The 20,527-nt window shown below is 35.9% G+C and overlaps 1 protein-coding gene across 8 annotated transcripts in view; it reads right to left on the bottom strand.

Annotated features, from left to right (window-relative positions):
- The window catches only part of SPATA6 (spermatogenesis associated 6), a 211,618-nt gene that overhangs the window by 37,800 nt on the left and 153,291 nt on the right, over nucleotides 1-20,527 (bottom strand). For 6 of the 8 annotated variants that reach the window (XM_077149739.1, XM_077149740.1, XM_077149735.1 and 3 more), the window contains 2 exons: nucleotides 16,014-16,198; nucleotides 12,282-12,381 (listed from right to left, as the gene is read on the bottom strand). In XM_077149739.1, coding sequence (XP_077005854.1) covers nucleotides 12,282-12,381; nucleotides 16,014-16,198 — 285 coding nt within the window. The remainder of the gene's footprint in view (nucleotides 1-12,281; nucleotides 12,382-16,013; nucleotides 16,199-20,527) is intronic. The other 2 variants (XM_077149736.1, XM_077149741.1) reach the window with 1 other exon arrangement.

Raw genomic sequence — 20,527 nt, 5'->3', positions numbered from 1 at the left:
TTCAGATAAACTCCTTTGTTGCTTAGATGTGGCCTCTCACTATCTCTAAACACACCTCTGCAAGTAAAATCATCATCCTCCCCACTACATGTGACATGAGTCCAAGGATGTAGGTCTCCCTGGCAACATGTGTACCTGATCAAAAAGAAGAAAAGAAAGAAATGTAACCAAACAAGGTATCAGTGGCTAAGAGATTTAAAATAGAGTCAAGATGCTATTCTGGAGGTTACTCTTATGCAAGCTTCAGCTACATACTGATAATAGCCATAGTAAGGCAAGCCCCAACCAACAATATTCCGGTAAGCCCTAAGGAATACCTAAGGCTGAGTTCCATGAAGTTGGTGGAATAGGATAGATAGAGCTCAACCCTGCTCCACGGAACAGCTAGAGAAAGGATTGGAGGGCAACCGAGACAGTGATTCCAGGGTATAACAGACCTGGGAGAGTCTTCTGTATCACATAGAGTGCCCTGGTTACAAAAGCTGAGGAACTGAGAAGCAGAGAACCAGACACTGTCCAGCTGGTGCAAATAGCCTAATGCAGAAGCCCAGAGCCCTCATGAGTACATGGACAGGGAGACAGGTACTAGGAAACAAGCAAAGCTGCATTCCTTAAATGTGCTACCCTTGCCAGTACAGTGCTGTGACCTGCGACTCACCCCATACCCCACAAACCTGAACCCCGTCACCCACCCCTCTCTCCATACTCTAAGCGCCCTTGCCCTGCCAAACCCTCGTGTGCGTACCCACCCTACAACCCCACGTACTCACACGCAGGCCCCAGCTCAACCCACCTCTCCTGCAAAAGTGCATTCTTATACTGCCCATCCTGAGTTCTACCTCTCAGTCCCTGTCCCCTGCAGGTAGTCTGCAGTACAAAAAGGCTGCAGGCACTTACATCCATATCGAGGCTATACCTGCCCCCAGCCCATAAAATCTTGGGCCTCACTCCACCACCCCTGAGCTCTGTGCATATATGCATCAGTTCACAGTCCTCCCAGATTTGCGCATGCGCAAGCCCCAAGTCATGCGCCCCACTTCTGAGTAAGCACTGACCTGCACAGCCAGGCCACATCTGTCTTCAGCCCATGCAGGTGCAACCCCAACCCACTGCCCTAGTTCAGTGCATGCAGACAAAGGGCACCGCACCCTAGATCACTGCACACCAGATCCCTGTCCCCCAGACCCGTCCATCTGCACAGCCACATCCTCCTCACTGCTGGGCGCCCAAGCTCACAGGCAACAGAGCAGCATCCCCAATCTATGCCTATACCTGTGCTGTAACACATCACCATACTGTTGTGTTCTACCCTGTGCCCTGCATCATGGTCCACATCTATCTCACAAATAGAAGGCTTTTGACTATTGAAGGAAATCAGATTCCAAAGCAAACTAATCAAGATATTTACATGGCACAAAGACAGCAGAAAATCAATAAGCATATCATGATGCAGATAGATATAGCCCAGCCTAACGACCAAAGTAAAACAACAGAGGAGACACAGACCTTAGAACAACTAATCAAAGATGTTCATATTAAATAAAATAAATGGGATGGCTAATGGGAAGACACTAGAAGAGGATAAAGAGTAATTTTAAAGAATAGAAAATGAGCAGATATCACAGAGATTAAAGATGCTTAGATCAAATAAAAAACATACTAGAGACATACAACAGCAGATTTGAAGAGGTAGAAGAAAGAATAAGTGAACTAGTGGACAGGAAATGGCAAAAACAATGGGAAAATGTAAAATGGATCTCAGGGAAATGATAGACAAAACAAAGCACACAAATATAAGAATCACTGATATTGCAGAAGGAGAAGAGAAGAGTAAAAGGCTAGGAAGATTAGTTGAGGATACAATGGGGGAAAAATTCCCAACCCTTATAAAGGACATAAATATGCAAGTCAAGTCAAAGAAAATCACGGTACTCCAAATAGAATAAATCCAAATAGGCCTATCCTAAGACACATACTAAACAGTCTCAAATGTTTAAGAGAAGCAGAAAATTCTGAAAGTGGAAAGAGAAAAACAATCTACAAGGGAAACCATGTAAGACTGAGTTCAGACTACCACACTGGCATTATGGAGGTGAGAAGGCAGTGGTATGATATATTTTAGATCTTGAAAGAGAGAAAGACTTCTAGACATGATTTTTTTAATGAGCCAAATTATCCTTCAAAACTGAAACAGAGATCAAAATTTTCACAGACAAACAAATCCTGAAAGAATGTGTCAACAGAAGACTGGCCCTACAAGAAATACTAAAGGGAGTTCTGCCAGTTGAAAAAAAAAGACAGCAGAAGGAGGTCTGGAGGAGGGCACAGAATTGAAGACTACCAGTAAGGGTAATTTAAGGGATAAAAAGAGAAAGAAGGTAAAGAATATATAGATTTGATGAATAAAATTAAAAGGGTAAGATGGTAAATATAAGAAATGCCTTTTCAGTAATAACGCTGAATGCTAATGGACTAAATTTACCAATTGAAAGACAAAGATTGGCAGAATGGATTAACAAATATAATCCAGTTATATGCTGCTTATAAGAGACTCATCTTAGATGCAAGGATACAAATAGATTGAAAGTGAAATGATGGAAAAAGATTTTCCACACAAGTTGTAACCAAAACAAAGCAGGAGTAGCTATACTAATATCAGACAAAACAGACTTTAAATGTAAAAACATCATAAAAGACAAAGAAGGTCACTTTATATTAATAAAAGGGAAACTCACCAAGAAGAAATAACAATATTAAATGTTTATTCTCCCAATCAAGAAGCTTTAAAGTACATGAGATAGATATTGGAAAATCTGAAGGGAGCATTAGATGTTTCAACAATAATAGTAGGAGACTTCAATACACCACTGTCCTCTACAGATAGAACATCCAGACAGAAGATCAACAAGGAAACAGAGAAGTTAAACAACTTGATAAATGAATTAGACCTAACAGACATTACACCCAAAAACAACAGGATATACATTCTTCTTAGTGCCCATGGAACATTCTCCAGGATAGAGCATATGCTGGGGCACAAAAAGCTCTTTATTAATTTAAAAACACTGAAATTATTCAAAACACTTTCTCTGATCACAATGGAATGAAGCTTTGGTGGACTATTCACCAAAGAATGAGAATTTTCACAAATATATGGAGACCAAATAATACACTCTTAAACAACCAGTGTATCAAAGAAGAAATTACTAGAGAAATCAGTAGATATCTGGAGACAAAGGAAAATAAGAATATAACATATCAGAACTTATGGGATGTGGCAAAGGTTGTGCTGAGAAGGAAATTTGTTGCCCTAAATGCAGATATTAAAAAACAAGAAAGAGCAAAAATAGAGGACTTAACTGTTCACCTGGCAGAACTTGAGAAATAACAGCAAACTAACCCCAAAGCAAACAGAAGAGAAATAACAAACATTAAAGCAGAGTTAAATGAATGGGAGAACAAAAGAAGAATAGAAAGAATCAATAAAACCAAAAGTTGGTTCTTTGAGAAAAACAATAAAATTTATGGGCCACTAGCAAGACTGACAAAGAAAAAAAAGAGGATGCAAATAAAATCAGAAATGAGAAGGGGTACATTACCACATACCCTGAAGAAATAAAAGAAATCATAAGTGAATACTATGAACAACTATGTGCCAACAAACTAGACAAATTAGATGAAATGGACAAATTCCTGGAAACACACAAACAAACTACACTGACTGAGGAAGAAACAGAAGATCTCAACAAACCAATCACATGTAAAGAGATTCAATCAGTCATCAAAAATCTTCCTACAAAGAAAAGCTCGGGGCCAGATGGCTTCACAGAGGAATTCTATCAAACATTCCAAAATGAACTAACACCAGTCCTCTTCACTCTTTTCTAAAAAATTAAGGAAAAAGGAATGATGCCTAATCCATTTTATGAAGTTATATCATTTTAGTACCCAAACTGGGTAAGGATGCTATAAGAAAGGAAAACTACAGGCCAATCTCCCTTGTGAATACAGATGAAAAAATTCTCAAAAAAAAAAAATACTAGCAAATTGAATCCAAAAACACATTAAAAGAATTATACATCATGACTAAGTGGGGTTTATACCAGGAATGCAAGGATGGTTCAACACAAGTAAATCAATGCAATACAGCATATTAATAAATTGAAAGGGAAAAATCACATGATCATCTCGATTGATGCTGAAAAAGCATTCAACAAAATTCTACATCTTTTCTGATAAAAACACTTCAAAAGATAGGAATCAAAGGTAACTTCATCAATATGATAAAGGGAATATATGAAAAACTGATAGCCAGCATTGTACTCAACAGAGAGAGACTGAAAGTTTTCTCCCTAAGATCAGGAATGAGACAAGGATGCCCTGTCACCACTATTATTCAACATTGTACTAGAAGTTCTAGCTGGAGCAATCAGGCAGGACAAAGAAATAAAAGGCATGCAAATTGGAAAGGAAGAAGTAAAACTTTGATTATTTGCAGATGACATGATATTATACTTGGAAAATCTTGAGAAATCTACAGCAAAGTTACTCGAGATAATAAATTCAGCAAGGTGATGGGATATAAAATTAATGTGAAAAAATCAGTAACATTTCAATACACAAGCAATGATCTAACTAAGGACTCAGTTACAGAAAAAATTCCATTCAAAATAGAAATTAAAAGAATCAAGTACTTAGGAATGAGCTTAACTACAGATGTAATGGACTTGTACACAGAGAACTATATAACACCGCTAAAAGAAATCAAAGAATGTCTAAATAGATGGAAAGACATTCCCTGCTCATGGATAGAAAGGTTAAACATAGTTAAGGTGTCAATTCTACCCAAATGATCTACAAACTCAACACAGTACCAATCAAAATTCCAAAATTCAACATTTCAAAATTCAAATTTCAAACCTACTTTGAAGACTTGGAAAAGCCAATTACCAGATACATCTGGAAGGGAAAGTGACCCCAAATAACTAAAACCATCTTTAAAAAGAACGAAGTGGAAGGACTAACACTTCCTGACTTTAAAACTTATTATAGAGCTACAGTGGTCAAAACTGCATGGTACAGGCACAAAGAGAGAAGTATTGACAAATGGAATCAAATTGAGAGCACTGAAATGGACCACCAAATCTATGGTCAGTTGATTTTTGACGAGGCCCCCAAATCCTCTAAACTGGGACAAAACAGTCTTTTCAATAAATGGGTGTGGAAGAACTGGATGTCAATAGCCAAAAGAATGAGTGAGGACCCTTACCTTAAACCCTATACAAAGATTAACTCAAAGTGGATCAAACACCTAAATATATGAACTAGCACCATAAAGCTTCTAGAAGAAAATATAGGGAAATGTCTTCAAGACCTAGTAATAGGAGATAGCTTCCTAAACTTTACACCCAAAGCACAAGCAACAAAAGAAAAAATAGATAAATGGAAACTCCTCAAAATCAAATGCTTCTGCACCTCAAAAGACTTTCTCAAAAAGGTGAAGAGGCAGTCAACTCAATGGGAGGAAATATTTGGAAATCACACATTGGACAAAGGTTTGATATCCTGTATACATAGAGAAATCATACAACTCAACAACAAAAGAACAAACAAGCCAATTATAAAAGGGACTAAAGACATGAACAGGCATTTTTCTGAAGAGCAAATACAGAAGACTCAAAAGCACATGAAAAGATGCTCATTTTCATTAGCTATGGAAGACAGTTCGGCAGTTTTTTAGGAAACTAAATATTGAGTGGCCTTATGACCCAGCAATAACACTGAAAGCAATGACACAAACAGACATTTGCACACCGATGCTCACAGCAACATTATTCACAATTGCCAAAAGGTGGAAACAATCCAAATGCTCATCAACAGATGAGTGGGTTAATAAAACATGGTATATACATATGATGGAATATTATGCAGCAGTAAGAGGAAATGACACTCTGAAGCACATGACAAGATGGATGAGCCTTGAGGACATTTTGGACAGACACTGTTTGACTCCACTTTGATGACCATGATAAAGGTAATACTCACAGGCTTATAATACAGAATATAGGGGACTTAGAGATACACAGAAACTACAGATGGGTGAATAGTTAGCTAATGACGTTGAACTCCAATGTAAGTGAACAGATAGAAGTGAAGGTGGTTCTCTAGTGGGCCTATAAGTAATATTACCATATTGAAGGTGAATATGATTGAAAGGGGTTCTATAGACCTATGTTTCTCACTGATTAACACTACAAATGTAGTAAGTTCTTATAAGAACTACTTCAAAGGTATGATTTGTATACAAAGAGTGTTTAAGTCCAGGGTACAGGGGAAACCTGCTATAGCATACTACGGGCTATGTTTAACAGGAAAACAGCAGTACCACAGCCACAGAGGGGTAAATAATGGGGGGACAGACAAGAGTTAAGGAGAGTTTTAGATTTCCTATTTGGTGAGGGTGTGTTCATTGGATATCTTTCTCTTGGGAACAATGATGCTATCTAAAATTGTGAGTGTTGATGGACTGTGGACTTTGGGTATTACACATGACACCCAATAAATACAGGTGGCTGAAGGATGCATTGACTGAGAAGTAGATTGGCAAGCTATGGTGTACCCATATGATTGAATATTGTGCTGCTACAAAATGGAACAAAGTCATGAGGCATGCAATGATGTGAATGAACCTGTGGGATATTTAGTGAGGTAAAATAAGCCAAAAATGAAAGAACATTTATCATATGGTCTCCTTTAGAAAATGCTTACAAGAAAACAGGGGCCTGGATTGTAAGTTCTTATAGCAGTCACATTTAGTCTGGAGTGGAAATTATTACTTTTGGATTGTGAGATGCTTTTTTAATATATCTATAACCTGGTATTTAGCGATAAGAACAAAGCCAATCAGGTCAGGTTTAACGTAATTTGCAAGTACTTTTTTATTCACTGTTCAAATCACTCTGGGATTTATCGGGGCATCACTCTGGACAAACCAACAAAATCTCACGTCCTATTCAAGGTTCCATGTACTTATGGTGTTCAATTAAGCTGTCTACATAAGTTATATTAGGAAATGCACTAGTCAAAATATAAATTTTGTACCGAATAAACATTTTTTGCTTTAGTCTCACACATAAATTGACATTTTTAAATATTAATTACCATCTATTTCAACACCCTCCAGTAATGACATTCCTTTGTTCTTCCTCATGCAAAAACACTTTTAAAATTTGTACATTTAGTCACTATCATTATACACTCTAGGCATTCCTAGATTATACCATCTAAATCTTTATTGTCTCTCTTTCTTTCTAATTTCATTTGTGTCCCCCAGCCCTCCTCCCTCCATCCTATAACTTCTCGTTGAAGAGTACTTTGAAAACTATTGCTTTCGAATTTCTTTGCTTTGTATATATGTTATAGCATACAATTTAAAAAGTCAAAAAAAAAAAAGAATACGTAAGGCTATATCTGAGACTCTACAATAACGCTTCACTCACTAAGTTTATTTTTTAGGATCCTTCAGCCTCCAGATGGTTTCTAGGCCAGATAAGCTCTGAAACCCAGAGTTATCAGTCTCTTCAAGAGCATCAACCAGTTGCATCCTCCGACCCCATAATGTCGACACACCTTTTCAACATGAAGTTAGACTGGCCATTGCCCAACTATTCCTTAAGAGTGTGAGAAGGATTAAAGGGGAAGGAGGAATTATAACAGAGAAAATAGGATTTAACAAATGAGCATGACTACTGAATCATTATATTGATATTTCTTTTTAGTCTCCAGTGTCTTGGAGCAGCTAGAAATAAACACCTGAAATATTGGTGGCACTGTAACCCATACCATACTTTAAAATTTGCTCTAAAACTACTTGTTAAAATGTACTTTGAAATTTATCACTTTTTTGTATATATGCTATATTTCACAACTTAAAAAAAAATGTTAAAAAAAAAGCACTGCTGCCGGGAGAGATGAAGGCATCAGGTGAAAGAGCGTAGTCAGCATCATAAACGTATTATGACTTTCTCTACATGTCACCTCTGATTTTGAAATAATCATCTGGGCCTCAATTTCCTCAACTCTAAAACTAGGAAAGTGAAATAAATGAATGAGTGGCTCTTAGGTTTTCTGGTTAAAGATCCTTTTGAGAAGTTGATGAAGGGTAGAAATTTTATTTTATTATTTATTTATTTATTTATTTATTTTTGGCATGGGCAGGCTCCGGGAATTGAACCCGGGTCTCTGGCAAGGCAGGCAAGAATTCTGCCACTGAGCCACCATTGCCCGCCATGGAAATTTTATTTTTAAAAACACATATTCAAACCAAAGTTTGAATGGACATCCTTCTGACATCTACCTGGACTGAAGGAGCTCCGGACTCTTTTGATTTAACAAATATGATTTTGGTATCTTCCATAAATCACATCATATCAGTGTACTACCTGAAATTCACCGACAATTTCCCATTTAAATTATGATCAAAATAATGACCAGACATGGCAAGAAATGAACAAGGCCTGGCTATTCTTTCCCCTCATCAGTTACCACTTTCTTCCTTAGTTGCTCTGCTCTAGCTAAACAGGTTTTTCTTTAAATTTATTGAGATATGATTGACATAAGATAAACTGCTCTGATATATAGTACATAATTTGATAAATATTGACAGTATATCTACCTGAGAAGCCATTAACATGTTCTAGATAATGAACATAGCATCAGACCCAAAATGTGTTTCCGAGTGTGTTTATATGTGTAGTGATGAGAACTACATTATTACTCCAATGATGTTTTTTAGTTAATTGTTTCATGTTCAACTAGGAAAAATTTATGATTAAGACAATGTATGAGTATAAAATCCATACTCATAGGTGTCTGAATGTACCTGAGAATAATTTGTTTCCTTAGGTACTTGATACATTCCAACCCAAATCAAAATTAATTTAATTAAAACCTTTCACTAGAGAAAAAAAATACCAATAAGAGACTGGGAGAAGAAAACTGTAATATATGACTATGAACTTGTTTCAAGAGTCAATATGATTCTATTATTAACAAGAAAAAGGTAGACAACCTAGTATAAAAAATGTCCAATTGACTTGAACAGGTACTCACAAAAAGAGAGATCCAAATGGGTAATAAAAATACAAAATGGTATCGAACTTCACTAGTCACCAGGAAAATGCATGTTCTGGTTTGCTAGCTGCCGGAATGCAACACACCAGAGACGGATTGGCTTTTAATAAAAGGGAATTTATTTTGTTGGTTCTTCAGAGGAAAGGCAGCTAACTTTCCACTGAGGTTCTTTCTTATGTGGAAGGCACAAGAGGGTCTCTGCTGGTCTTCTCTCCAGGCCCCTGGGTTCCAACAACTTTCCCCGGGGTGACTTCTTTCTGCATCTCCAAAGGCCTGGGCTGAGCTGCTAGTGCTGAGATGAGGAATGCTGAGTTGCTAGCAGTGCTACATTGCAATCTCCCATTTAAGCACCAGCCAATTAAGTCAGACATCACTCATTGCAGCAGCCAGGCCTCCTAGCTGACTGCAGATGTAATTGGCAACAGATGAGGTTCACGCACCATTGGCTTATGTCCTCAGCAACAAGATTAGGTATGCTCACCTGGCCAAGTTGACAACTGAATCTAACTAACACATGTCCACCCCTTGTCAACTTGGCAACTTCAAGCATCACCTTAAACAGATGTAAAAAATTCTCTTGCTGTGGACCTGTGAATCTCAAAACAAGTCTGGTGCCAATAAGCAAAGGAGGATATTCACAGGATACAGATTTTCATTTCCATAGGGAGAAATTGGAAGAAACACAGATGTAAAACCTGCAGGGCAAGCGCCATGGGATTTCAAAGTCCGAAAGTCATTCATCCTTGGGCTATAGGAAGTGGCAGTCCCACCCCTTCCAAGGGCCTATGCAGTGGCCCGCCTCTTTCCAAATCAACCTCGGGGAACATCGAGGAGACCACCTCTGGGCTCCACTCTCTCCAGGCATCAGGGCCACCCCTGGGCTCTCTGCCATTTCTGGGGCACACGTTCAACCCCTCCACATGGTGGCAGCCAGGCTCTCCCAGTCCCCCAAGGAGCGTGCTATGCCTTTTCCAAGGCCAGAGGCTGCACAACTCTTCCACTGCAATGAGAGAGGAGACTCATCCTCGCCCTTCAGGTTAAACTCACCCTCTCCATGTATATGGGTGGGTCCACTCTCCTGGCTGAGGTTTCTTGGCTTCAGACCCGAGCTTCCATGGTTCTTACTCTGCCAACTCCAATTTCTCCCTTTTGTGTCCTCCTTTGCCAAGATTGGCAGTGGTTCCATTTACATCAACAGTCTCTTCAAGCCCTCCAGGACTTCTCCATCAATCTCTTCACAGTTCCTCCAGAGTCTTCCCCTTAGCCATCCTAAACACAGTTCCAACAGATCTGGCATTTCCAAACCGCAGCAGCACCCCACTCTCCGGTACCAACTCTGTTCTGGTTTGCTAGCTGCCGGAATGCAACACACCAGAGATGGATTGGCTTTTAATAAAAGGGGATTTATTTTGTTGGTTCTTCAGAGGAAAGGCAGCTAACTTTCCACTGAGGTTCTTTCTTATGTGGAAGGCACAAGAGGGTCTCTGCTGGTCTTCTCTCCAGGCCCCTGGGTTCCAACAACTTTCCCTGGGGTGACTTCTTTCTGCATCTCCAAAGGCCTGGGCTGAGCTGCTAGTGCTGAGATGAGGAATGCTGAGTTGCTAGCAGTGCTACGTTGCAATCTCCCATTTAAGCACCAGCCAATTAAGTCAGACGTCACTCATTGCAGCAGCCAGGCCTCCTAGCTGACTGCAGATGTAATTGGCAACAGATGAGGTTCACGCACCATTGGCTTATGTCCTCAGCAACAAGACTAGGTATGCTCACCTGGCCAAGTTGACAACTGAATCTAACTAACACAATGCAAATTAAAACCTTTAGGTGATAAACTACGTCTTACCTATCAGAAAGTCAAAATGGAAATAGACACATATATGCTCACATGTACACAAAAACAATTCATGGAGTAAACGGAACACACATACACTGGTAGCAGTAATGTAAACTGTTAAAATCAATTGGAAAAATTTTTGGCAGTATCTAAAAAAGCTGAATATACTCATATTCTGTCACCAAACAATTTCACTGGTAGGTATGTACCTATATAAAATATACCCAAAAATATGTTTGATTTGTCAAAGCAGGTCGACTCACAATAGCTCAAACCAAAAACAACCACGTCTGTCAACAGAAGAATGGATAAATAAATGGTAGTATTTTCATACAATGAAATACCATATAGCAGTAAGAATGAAGCACTATTGCTACATACAATAAGATGTCTGAATTGCAAAAACAATGTCGAGTAAAATAAGTCAGACAAACAAACAAAAAAAGGTAGATACTCTAGGATGCCATTAATATAAAGATCAAAACACAGAATAGTAATCTTGTTAGAAGTTAGGATAACGTTTATGTTTAGAGTGATGGAGAATGGGAAGAAAGAAGAAGGGGGCTTCTGCAGAGCTAATGTTCTAGGTCTCGATCTGTTTCTTTTATTATAATTCATCAAGCTGTTACTTATTGTCTATATGTTTATTATATTTTGAGGGCAAATTTAGAAAAATAGTATGCATGGAGAAACACAAAAATGTACATAATGATCATAAGGTCATATAATCCAAATGCATTCCTAGGTCCTTAGTGCTCAACCTTACCTGATAATAAATAACTATTTTTTTTAAATTAATGAGTGAAATAAGCATTCTAATATAAAAATAGATATTGTCATTATTTTCAGCTGTCATTCATATATGTTTATTTGCCTTATCTCAGAAAATATTCTCACATTGATGTTTCTAATATTAAACCTGATAAACCTGACATACTCTTTTCCTTTTTTCAGTATTTGATTAAGATAAAATACAGAATTCTCCCTCCCTCAAGTACCATTTAGCTTAATATCTATTTGCAGCAAATGGTTCTCATATTTTAAGGCTCTGAAAGTAATTATTACAAAGTCACTACTTAACAGATTTTTCAAAGAATAATTGTCACTAACATTGTTTTTAGTTGAATTGATGTCTGTCAGACATTTTGCATAATGACTCAGGGTCAAAGGAAAAAGTTAGATATGTTGTCTTTAGCAAAGCCATTAATCAAATGGAGATTTTTATAATTTCCCAGTGACTACTGTCAGCTTTAGCATCTTGAGTGGCTCTTTTGCCCTATTATAAAAAGCCTCCAAAGACAAAATTTTGGAAACTAACATATAAATGTCTTTGATGAGCCTGGTGTGATTTCAAGATATTTTTTACCCGGTCATGAATCTCATCGCAGTTGGAAGGTGAGCACCAATCAGAATGGAATCTGTAGGCATAAAAAACAAAGGTGACTTATAGGCAGAGGGAGAGAAAACCAAATGCCAGATATATAAAGTCATTTTTTAGACCCTTATGATAACATACACAAGATTAGATTAAGTTTCTTCCTTAGATCAAAGGGAAGGCAAGGGAACATAAAGCCAGGAACTAGGTCTTGATTCTCAGTGGCAGTATTAAGTCTTCACAATATGTTCAATAAATAGTCTTAATAATAAAGCTTGACCTGCATTTGGGAGACTATACCTATATTTCTTACTATTTTAACAATGTCCATACATACTTATTTACAGCTTTATTACTAAAGATAAATTTTCATATTAGAAAAATAACTCCGTATCTAATGCTTTTAAAACTGGTTTTTATTCTCCAGTAATCTAATCATATTCTCTTAGATTATGTGAAAGAAATTCCTATCTGTATACAGAAGAATAAAACTAATTTTATGAAATTAAACAAAATGGGTATAATACATGAAAATATTATTTAGAATCCAGCCATGTTCTTATTCTTTCAGAATATAGAGGAAAATAGAAACTAAATGGTCTATTATCAGACAGATGATATCATCTCCCCAGTCTCTGCTACAAGTGTATTAAACTCCTCTTATGCCCGCCTGCCCAAACTCAAAACTAGCATAATATAATTAAGCTATTTTGTCTTATATAAATAATGAATATTTCCAGATTATCTGACTACGATGCATCTATATAAAATGTCACTGATATTTACAAAGTAAATTCCTTTACAAATTTATAAATAAAATGCTAATATATTGCTTAAATATTTGCTTTTTTCTCTCCTCAATATTTGTTCTTATAAACTTACAATTTTACCTGTTAACAGGAGTATAAACTATTAAGCAGGAGAAATGGTTTACATAATGTCTAAACTGTAATCTTCTGTATTCATAAAAGCAAGTACTATAGGCATGGGTGCAAATATATTGGCAGACTTTATTTCTTATATATGTGGCACATTTTGGAAATCTGAGATTGAATTATGCAGCTTCCAGGGATTTCTTCATTGATACTATCAGAGGATCCACTAGTCTGTGCTGTGGTATAAGGAATGCGTGCCCACAAATCTTAAGCTCCGTCTACAAAAATCAAAACCTTAAACCTGATTAAAAAGAATATCAACTACTTTTTAATTAAATTTGCTAGCATCTCTTAGACTAATTTTAGAAATAACTATAAAGCTTAATAAAAGTTTAAGTCATAATTTTAATATTTATTCCACCTTGGGAAGAAAACTGTTTCTGAAATGTAACACTTGTAATCTAAACTGAAACCATTTTATGATGTGCTAACTTCTATTGGAGGTTTTTTTTTTTTTTTTCAAAAATGGGCTTAAAGCAAAGTGCACCCTTACTCTAAAGGTGCACTTTCATAACATGATTAACATGTCAGCATTTTACTGCAATCTTAGAGGAAACATTTAAATTTAATGAATATTTACCCAGATAAACTCCTATAGCTGAATGTTCTGTCAGACTTTCAATTTGGCCTGGGATATACAATCTACTATTAAATCAGTGTAAATCGTTTATTGATTCCAATGGATTGAATAAGCATCCTGTAAGCATATTGCTTAATGACCTAGAAAAAATCAGTTCAGAGGATGTCTGATATTTAAAGATGAGGTCCTGACATCGCTGAAAACAAGGAAATGTTTTTGTTCTTAGTAATATGTCTTAAAGACATCTTATTTTCCTTACAGACTAAATCTAGACCTTTTTTAGAAAATACACTAAAAAAGGAAGTGCTCTACCCTAGAGAAAGTAAAAAAGTTTATTTACTGTGCCTTCCCTAGACAGCAGACCAAATAATTTTTAAGTAGTTTATTTAGATAAAGTAAAAAATATGATACCTTTATATGCTTTTATTTTAAAAGCATCTCAAGCTCCCTCACGTAAACAGGTAAAACAGGTGATGCTTAATATTAGAATTATTCATTTCCTTCTTGCACAGAAGCATTTTTCCGCTATCCAGAATCAAAATAATGTGTAAAATGCCACTATTTACTCCTCACCTGCATCATGCATTAAAAAATGAAGGAAGAACTGACTTTAGTTCTCAATGAAGAATTTTTGAATAAAGGCTTAATGTAGAAGTTATCAAATTAGAAAGGACAGATTTTAAACTCAATCAAAATAGCACATAAGGAAAAAGGAACACAGAACTAAAACTGATAATGTTGTATTGTGGTAGATTTAGAATTGGAAATTTCTGAAAAATATGTCAAAGGGTGAAAAATAAAACAATATTTATAAAAAAATATATCCAAGGAGATGCAGGTAAAAAAAAAAAGTCTTGAAAACCTACAGATATGGCAAAGGACCTAATCAACAAAACCACAAGTGCTTAATTCTAAAAGTAGTTAAAAAGAAAGTAGCAGTAGCTATATGCCAGAACATTTGGGCAGGTATCGAAATCAAGGAATGTCCGCTAAGATTGAGGTACAAGTTATCAGACTTCAATAGAAAAATCTCTCTTCAAAAGTTTCTTTCTATATACTGAAGTTTTAAAGCTTACAAGTCTATGAACTCAGTGATCCCTGTAGGCAACATTAATCAAAATCCATATCTCAGGATTAGGATCTCCAGCATATCTCCAGATATTGATTTTGAATGCTTATAGAGTTAATGAAGAAATAGACAAATCTATCTGTTCATAATAGTAATGTTTTAATACAGCCTTCCATTTGACATACTCTTGGTCGAATTAACAGTTTTGAGCTGAACTTTTGATATACTCTCTATGGTTAATTTAAACTTTCTCAATTATATCTGATGACCCTACTACACTACAGGAATTTTATCTGATGACCCTACTACACTACAGGAATTTACTGCGTTAATTTGGTTTTTTAATCCTATCTGTAAAGATAGACTGATTTCCAGGTTGTATCTTTAAGTCTTTCAAATTTCTGTAACATTTTTAAATGTTAAGAGTTGGGTTTTTAAACTTATGACAATTCTTATTTTCTATGTTACTAGTTATTTATGAGAGAGGTAAAGAATTTCCAATTTGGATTCAACAACCACCACAAAAAAACAGATGACAGAAGAATTATTTTTCCACATCCAAATGATAACAAGCATCTGAATTTGGTTGCTAAAGACTTTCCAGAGGAAGACCTGGAATCTTCACATGATTAAGATTCCCCTTTAGGAGTTTGGGGGAGGTTATTTGAGGAAACAAGATACCATCTGCCAACAATACACAGCATCACCATTGTAACTAAAAGGAAAATATAACCTATGCTTATTTTTATACTTAAGGTATACCTATATTAAATCTCTATGAACATACTATATCCTATATGTCTATTAAACACTAAAACTATCACATACTCTCCTTTTCACTTGTAAGACTCACAGTACTTTAATAAGGGTTAAAGTGAACCTTATCTAGAAATAAACTCACTTTTAGAGGACTGGGCTAAGGAGGGGTACTTAGCACTGTGTTATATGTTCTAAATGAAAACAACTAAAGCAAGTCTCCTAAAATCAAACTATGCTTTTACAAATAATCACTTCACAAGCAGAATTGCTGGCTTCCCTTTATTAACTTCAATTATTCCAAAGACTATATAGAAATAGAGACCATGAATTACCTTTCCCTGAGAGAAGCTCGATTTAACACAGGGCTTGGGGAGTGTTTCGGCATGGTTGAGGGTGCTGAATGGACCAGTAATGTCCTGGCTGAATGCTGGGGCTTGCTACATGGTCTTGAGCTCAAATACTCTTCACATCTTTCCAAAGAGTCATCAAAGTCTCTGCCATGGGGTGTCCTGGTGACCTGTTTAAATAAATACACATATGAACATACCCGTATAGATATACACATATATACCCACATCTGTATAACATATATATACATATGTATGCAAGCATATACACAGTTTGTTTATAGAAATATTTTTTAAAAAGTATAATGCCACAGCTATATTTGAAAGCTTATTCCAGAATAAAAATGATAAAAAAGTCATTTTTATCACTGTAAATTAAATATTAAGTACATCTGAATAGTTAATTCGATATGTTTAAAACTTACAAAACAATCAATTCTAAGGGTTTTTGAGTTTGGGTGAGGTAGAGGCACAGGTGTGTGTGTATATAACAAAGGACTCATACACATAATAATCTAAAAGATTGACTAGTTTAGCTATAAGGATAAATAGAATTACATTCAAATCCCTAACCCTGTGGAACTTACACTTTAGTAAAATTGAAACCTAGTAAGGAGAGTTTTAAAGCATTTAAAGACACACACATACATGATAAATAAGCAAAATATATAGTATGGAAAGAAAAGAGGAGAAAAAGAAATAAGAAGTGTGATGGGTGGGGTGGGAGGGTAGGTAGGTAAGGAGCTGCAGTTTTAAATAGGATGGGGTACCTCATGGAGAAGATAACATCTTTTTTTTTTCTTTTTCTTCTCAACATCTTAGTAAATATGTGAAGGGAATAAGAGAGCAAGTCATGTGGCCATCTATGGGAAGAGCATTCCAGAGAGTGTAGTGTGGGGAACACGCTTATATTAGAAATTTCTAATTTCTAATCAGAACATGCTATCTAACATGCTATTTCTTGTATTAAAAATAGCAAGGAAGATAGTGTGCCTGGACTGAGTATTTAAAGTGGTAAAAAAAAACACGTTTTTCCACTATAAGATATTAATATTAGGGGAAATTAGATGTGGGGTATATGGAAACCTTTGAATTATCTTTGCAACTTTTCTATAATCTAAAATTATTCTAAAATAAAATACATATTTTTAAAAAGTTCTAAAATTTTAGCCATGTGTTCTAAGCAGAGAAAAATATACTTAAAAAAAAATAACAGAATCTTTCTGGGTACCATGTTGAGAACAGTCCGTAGGGAGGCTAAGGGCAGAGGTAGGGGGGTTCCAGCAGGAAACTTACAACAAAATCTGGAAAAGGATGTTGGCTTGGATGAGAGTGGGAGTAATGGAGACAGTGATAATATTTAGCATGTATTTGAAATATAGAGTCAACAGGACTTGCTGATGAAGTGGATGTCAAAAATGACATTCAGGTTTTCTGGCCTAAACAACTAGAAGGACTGAGTTTATATGACTTAGTTACAGTCTTCCAATTGGAAGAGCAGAGTTGCTATTTACTGAGAAGAGAAAGGTGTTAGGAGTTTTATTTTGGACATGTTAAGCTTGAGATATCTATTAATCATCCAGCATATGAGATTGAAGTTAAGGGGTAAAGTCCAGATGAAATATATACAAAATTGATAGTCTTACTAGAGTCTATATGGTATTTAAAAATACAGCATTAGGGGGGTACAAGGGTAATTCAGTGGTAGAATTCTGGCCTGCCATGTGGGAGACCCGGGTTTGATTCTAGGTCCGTGCACTTCCCAAAAAACAACAAGCAAAATGAACAAAAAAACAAATAAAAATTCAATGAATGGTGCTGCAATAACAGGATACTCAAATGGAAAAATAATGAAATGTAACCCAACCATAGAACATACAAAAAAAAAAAAAAAAAAAGATACAGTGTTGGATGATATCACCAAAGAAGTGAATGTAAATAGAAAGGAAAAAGGGTCTGAAGATAAAGTCCTGGGAATACTACATATTTAGAGACTGGGCAGATGAGAAGGAAATATTAAAAGAGACTGAGAAGGAATGGCCAGGGAGGAAGGGAGAAAGGGAAAATGAAACCCAGGAGAATGTGGTTCGCTAAGTTAAGAATGCATTTCAAGGAAGGGGAGTAACTAACTGGGGCAAATACTGTTGATAGGTCAAGACTGAAAACTGATTTTCAGATTTTAGTAACATGGAGATCTATCATCAGTAACATCAAAGAGTAGCCTCAATGGAGTTGATAGGGATGAAAATCTGATTGAAATTGAGTTCAGGAGAGAATGAGAGAAGAATAATTGGATTCATTTAACAAATATTTTAGTTTCAGTCACTGTTTGAAGTATGGGGACTGTAACAATGTTCAAAACAAAGTCTCTGTCTTTATGAGTCATGCTTTAACAATGTTAGTACTAAATATTTGACCTTTAAGAAAGATATCTTGTCTTTGAGACTCATTTCCCTATCTAGTTTGTATCTAGTTTGTATGAATCAGTTATACAATAAATGTAAAACATTATTAAAACACCAGTCCAACACAGCTTTTTGCTTCAACATTACCACAATTTTCACTGCTTTCCAAAATTGTAGCAAAATTTATTAAGCTTAGAAGTCAGCTGAATCATGCTTTCATCCCACAAGCAAACTGTAGGTAGTTCACGTAATTCATTTGCAGTCTCAAATAAGTGACTACAAAAAGTATGTGATCTAGATTGAATTTTTTAAAAGTGAAAACCATTCAATTGCTAGCTGTTCACAAACACAAAGCAAAGACACAGGAAATATCAAAAACAAGATCAAAGAGGTCCATGGTTAACAACTGTAAGTGTATACGTTAAAAGACTAATAGAAAAAGAGAAGTGCTGTAGTGCTGTTTCCAATATGAGCCACTTGGTCTATAGTAGGAGATAATTTTCTCCTCATCAATTTCAATGCCAATTAAGTTGGGTAGCTGGCAGACCACTTCATTTTTCTGTCTTCTACATTTTCTCCCCAAATCAGTTAGCAGTGTTTTAAAGAAGACTTCTTTTAAGTGACTACAACTATCTTCTCTGTCAGAATATTCATTAAAATCTCTTAAGTAACCTGCTAGCTAATACTCAGGATCTAGAAAAAGGGATAAGAATTACTTAGACTTACAATTCAGATGAGACAGGGCATAAACACAAAGATGACTGACAAAATGTGCTAAATGTCAATTAAGTCCCATGGTAATAACTGCAGAGGGAGATTCAGAGGAGTGGGAGATGTCTACTGGACTGAATAGTAAGTGTCATGAGGAGGTGGAAATGGAAATCAAGGCCAAAAAAAGAGAAAAGGCATTTGGGATGGGGAAAAAAGACAAGGAAATATGAACAACTACAAAACTTTTGGCTGAGGAGAGTATCTCTTTTGTAAATTAATAGAGGATCTCATAGAGGAAGGGACAGCACATTATAGAGAACTATTCAACATTTATTAAGCATCTCCTATGAACAAGGAAGAAGAAAGCAATCACAGGTAAATATAACAGGAGACCTCAAAGAAATTACAATCCAGAAAGGGAGCCAGACATGAAAAACAATCATTAAACAATGAGAAAGGAAATCAGAACTGAAAGATATTAACAAATAATGGTGCAGTGGGACTACAGCTGGGATATATTCTTCCCACGAAAATAGAATATTTGTTTTGAAAAGTACCTAGTTGCATATCTAAACGGAGGTGGGGATGGCTGGAGGTGTAAAGAAAAGGTAGGTCTTTGATCAGAATCCACTTCCAAACTTTCAAACTTAAGCCTTAGCTTAAGAAATTGTTCCATAGCTCTTATGAGTTTCCCCCTCTTATGAAAACCAAATAGACTATCTCTTTGACACATTACAGAGAGTTCCATTTTTTGGATGACTCCTAAAAAGCACTGGCCTAGAGTCCAAATACCTGCATTCAAATCCCTGCTAGTTACATGACTCTGAGAAAGTCATTTATTTTCTCTACGCTTTAGTTTCTTCATCTTTAAACTGGGGAATTCTTACAGGATTGTCACAAAAATTAAATGAGATAAAATTAGTGAAAACACCTAGCAGAGGGCTTGACTCATGAAAGACAATATACTTATTTCCTGTTTATAGCAATCTATATTTCTGCATAGAGATTTTTATTTTTTTACATTTGTAGACACAGTTCTTTAAATGCCTTTTCTGAGAGCTCACAAATGTAAAAGTATCAATATTGCAAATCCTTAAATGTATCAAGATAAAAAAATTAACACTCTTAAATCTGAAACACAGGTAGAAAAGGAAATTTCAAATACTAAATTCTTTGTATTTAACAACATATTTTTCAAATCTATGATATATAGTGATTTGATAAACCACATATGAAATAATATGCCTGAAAAATATGTTTATAGAGTAAGTTGAAAAATTAAACCATATTATGGCCATAAAATTTGTATGTTTATAAGAACTTAAAGGTTGAATAAGTGGAAAACAGAGCTAATCATTATATATAATGGGAACCAGGGAATTT

This window comes from Tamandua tetradactyla, chromosome 2 (genome assembly GCF_023851605.1).
Source record: "Tamandua tetradactyla isolate mTamTet1 chromosome 2, mTamTet1.pri, whole genome shotgun sequence".
In the NCBI taxonomy this organism is placed as follows: domain Eukaryota; kingdom Metazoa; phylum Chordata; class Mammalia; order Pilosa; family Myrmecophagidae; genus Tamandua; species Tamandua tetradactyla.
This window is presented reverse-complemented; position numbering and strand designations above follow the sequence as displayed.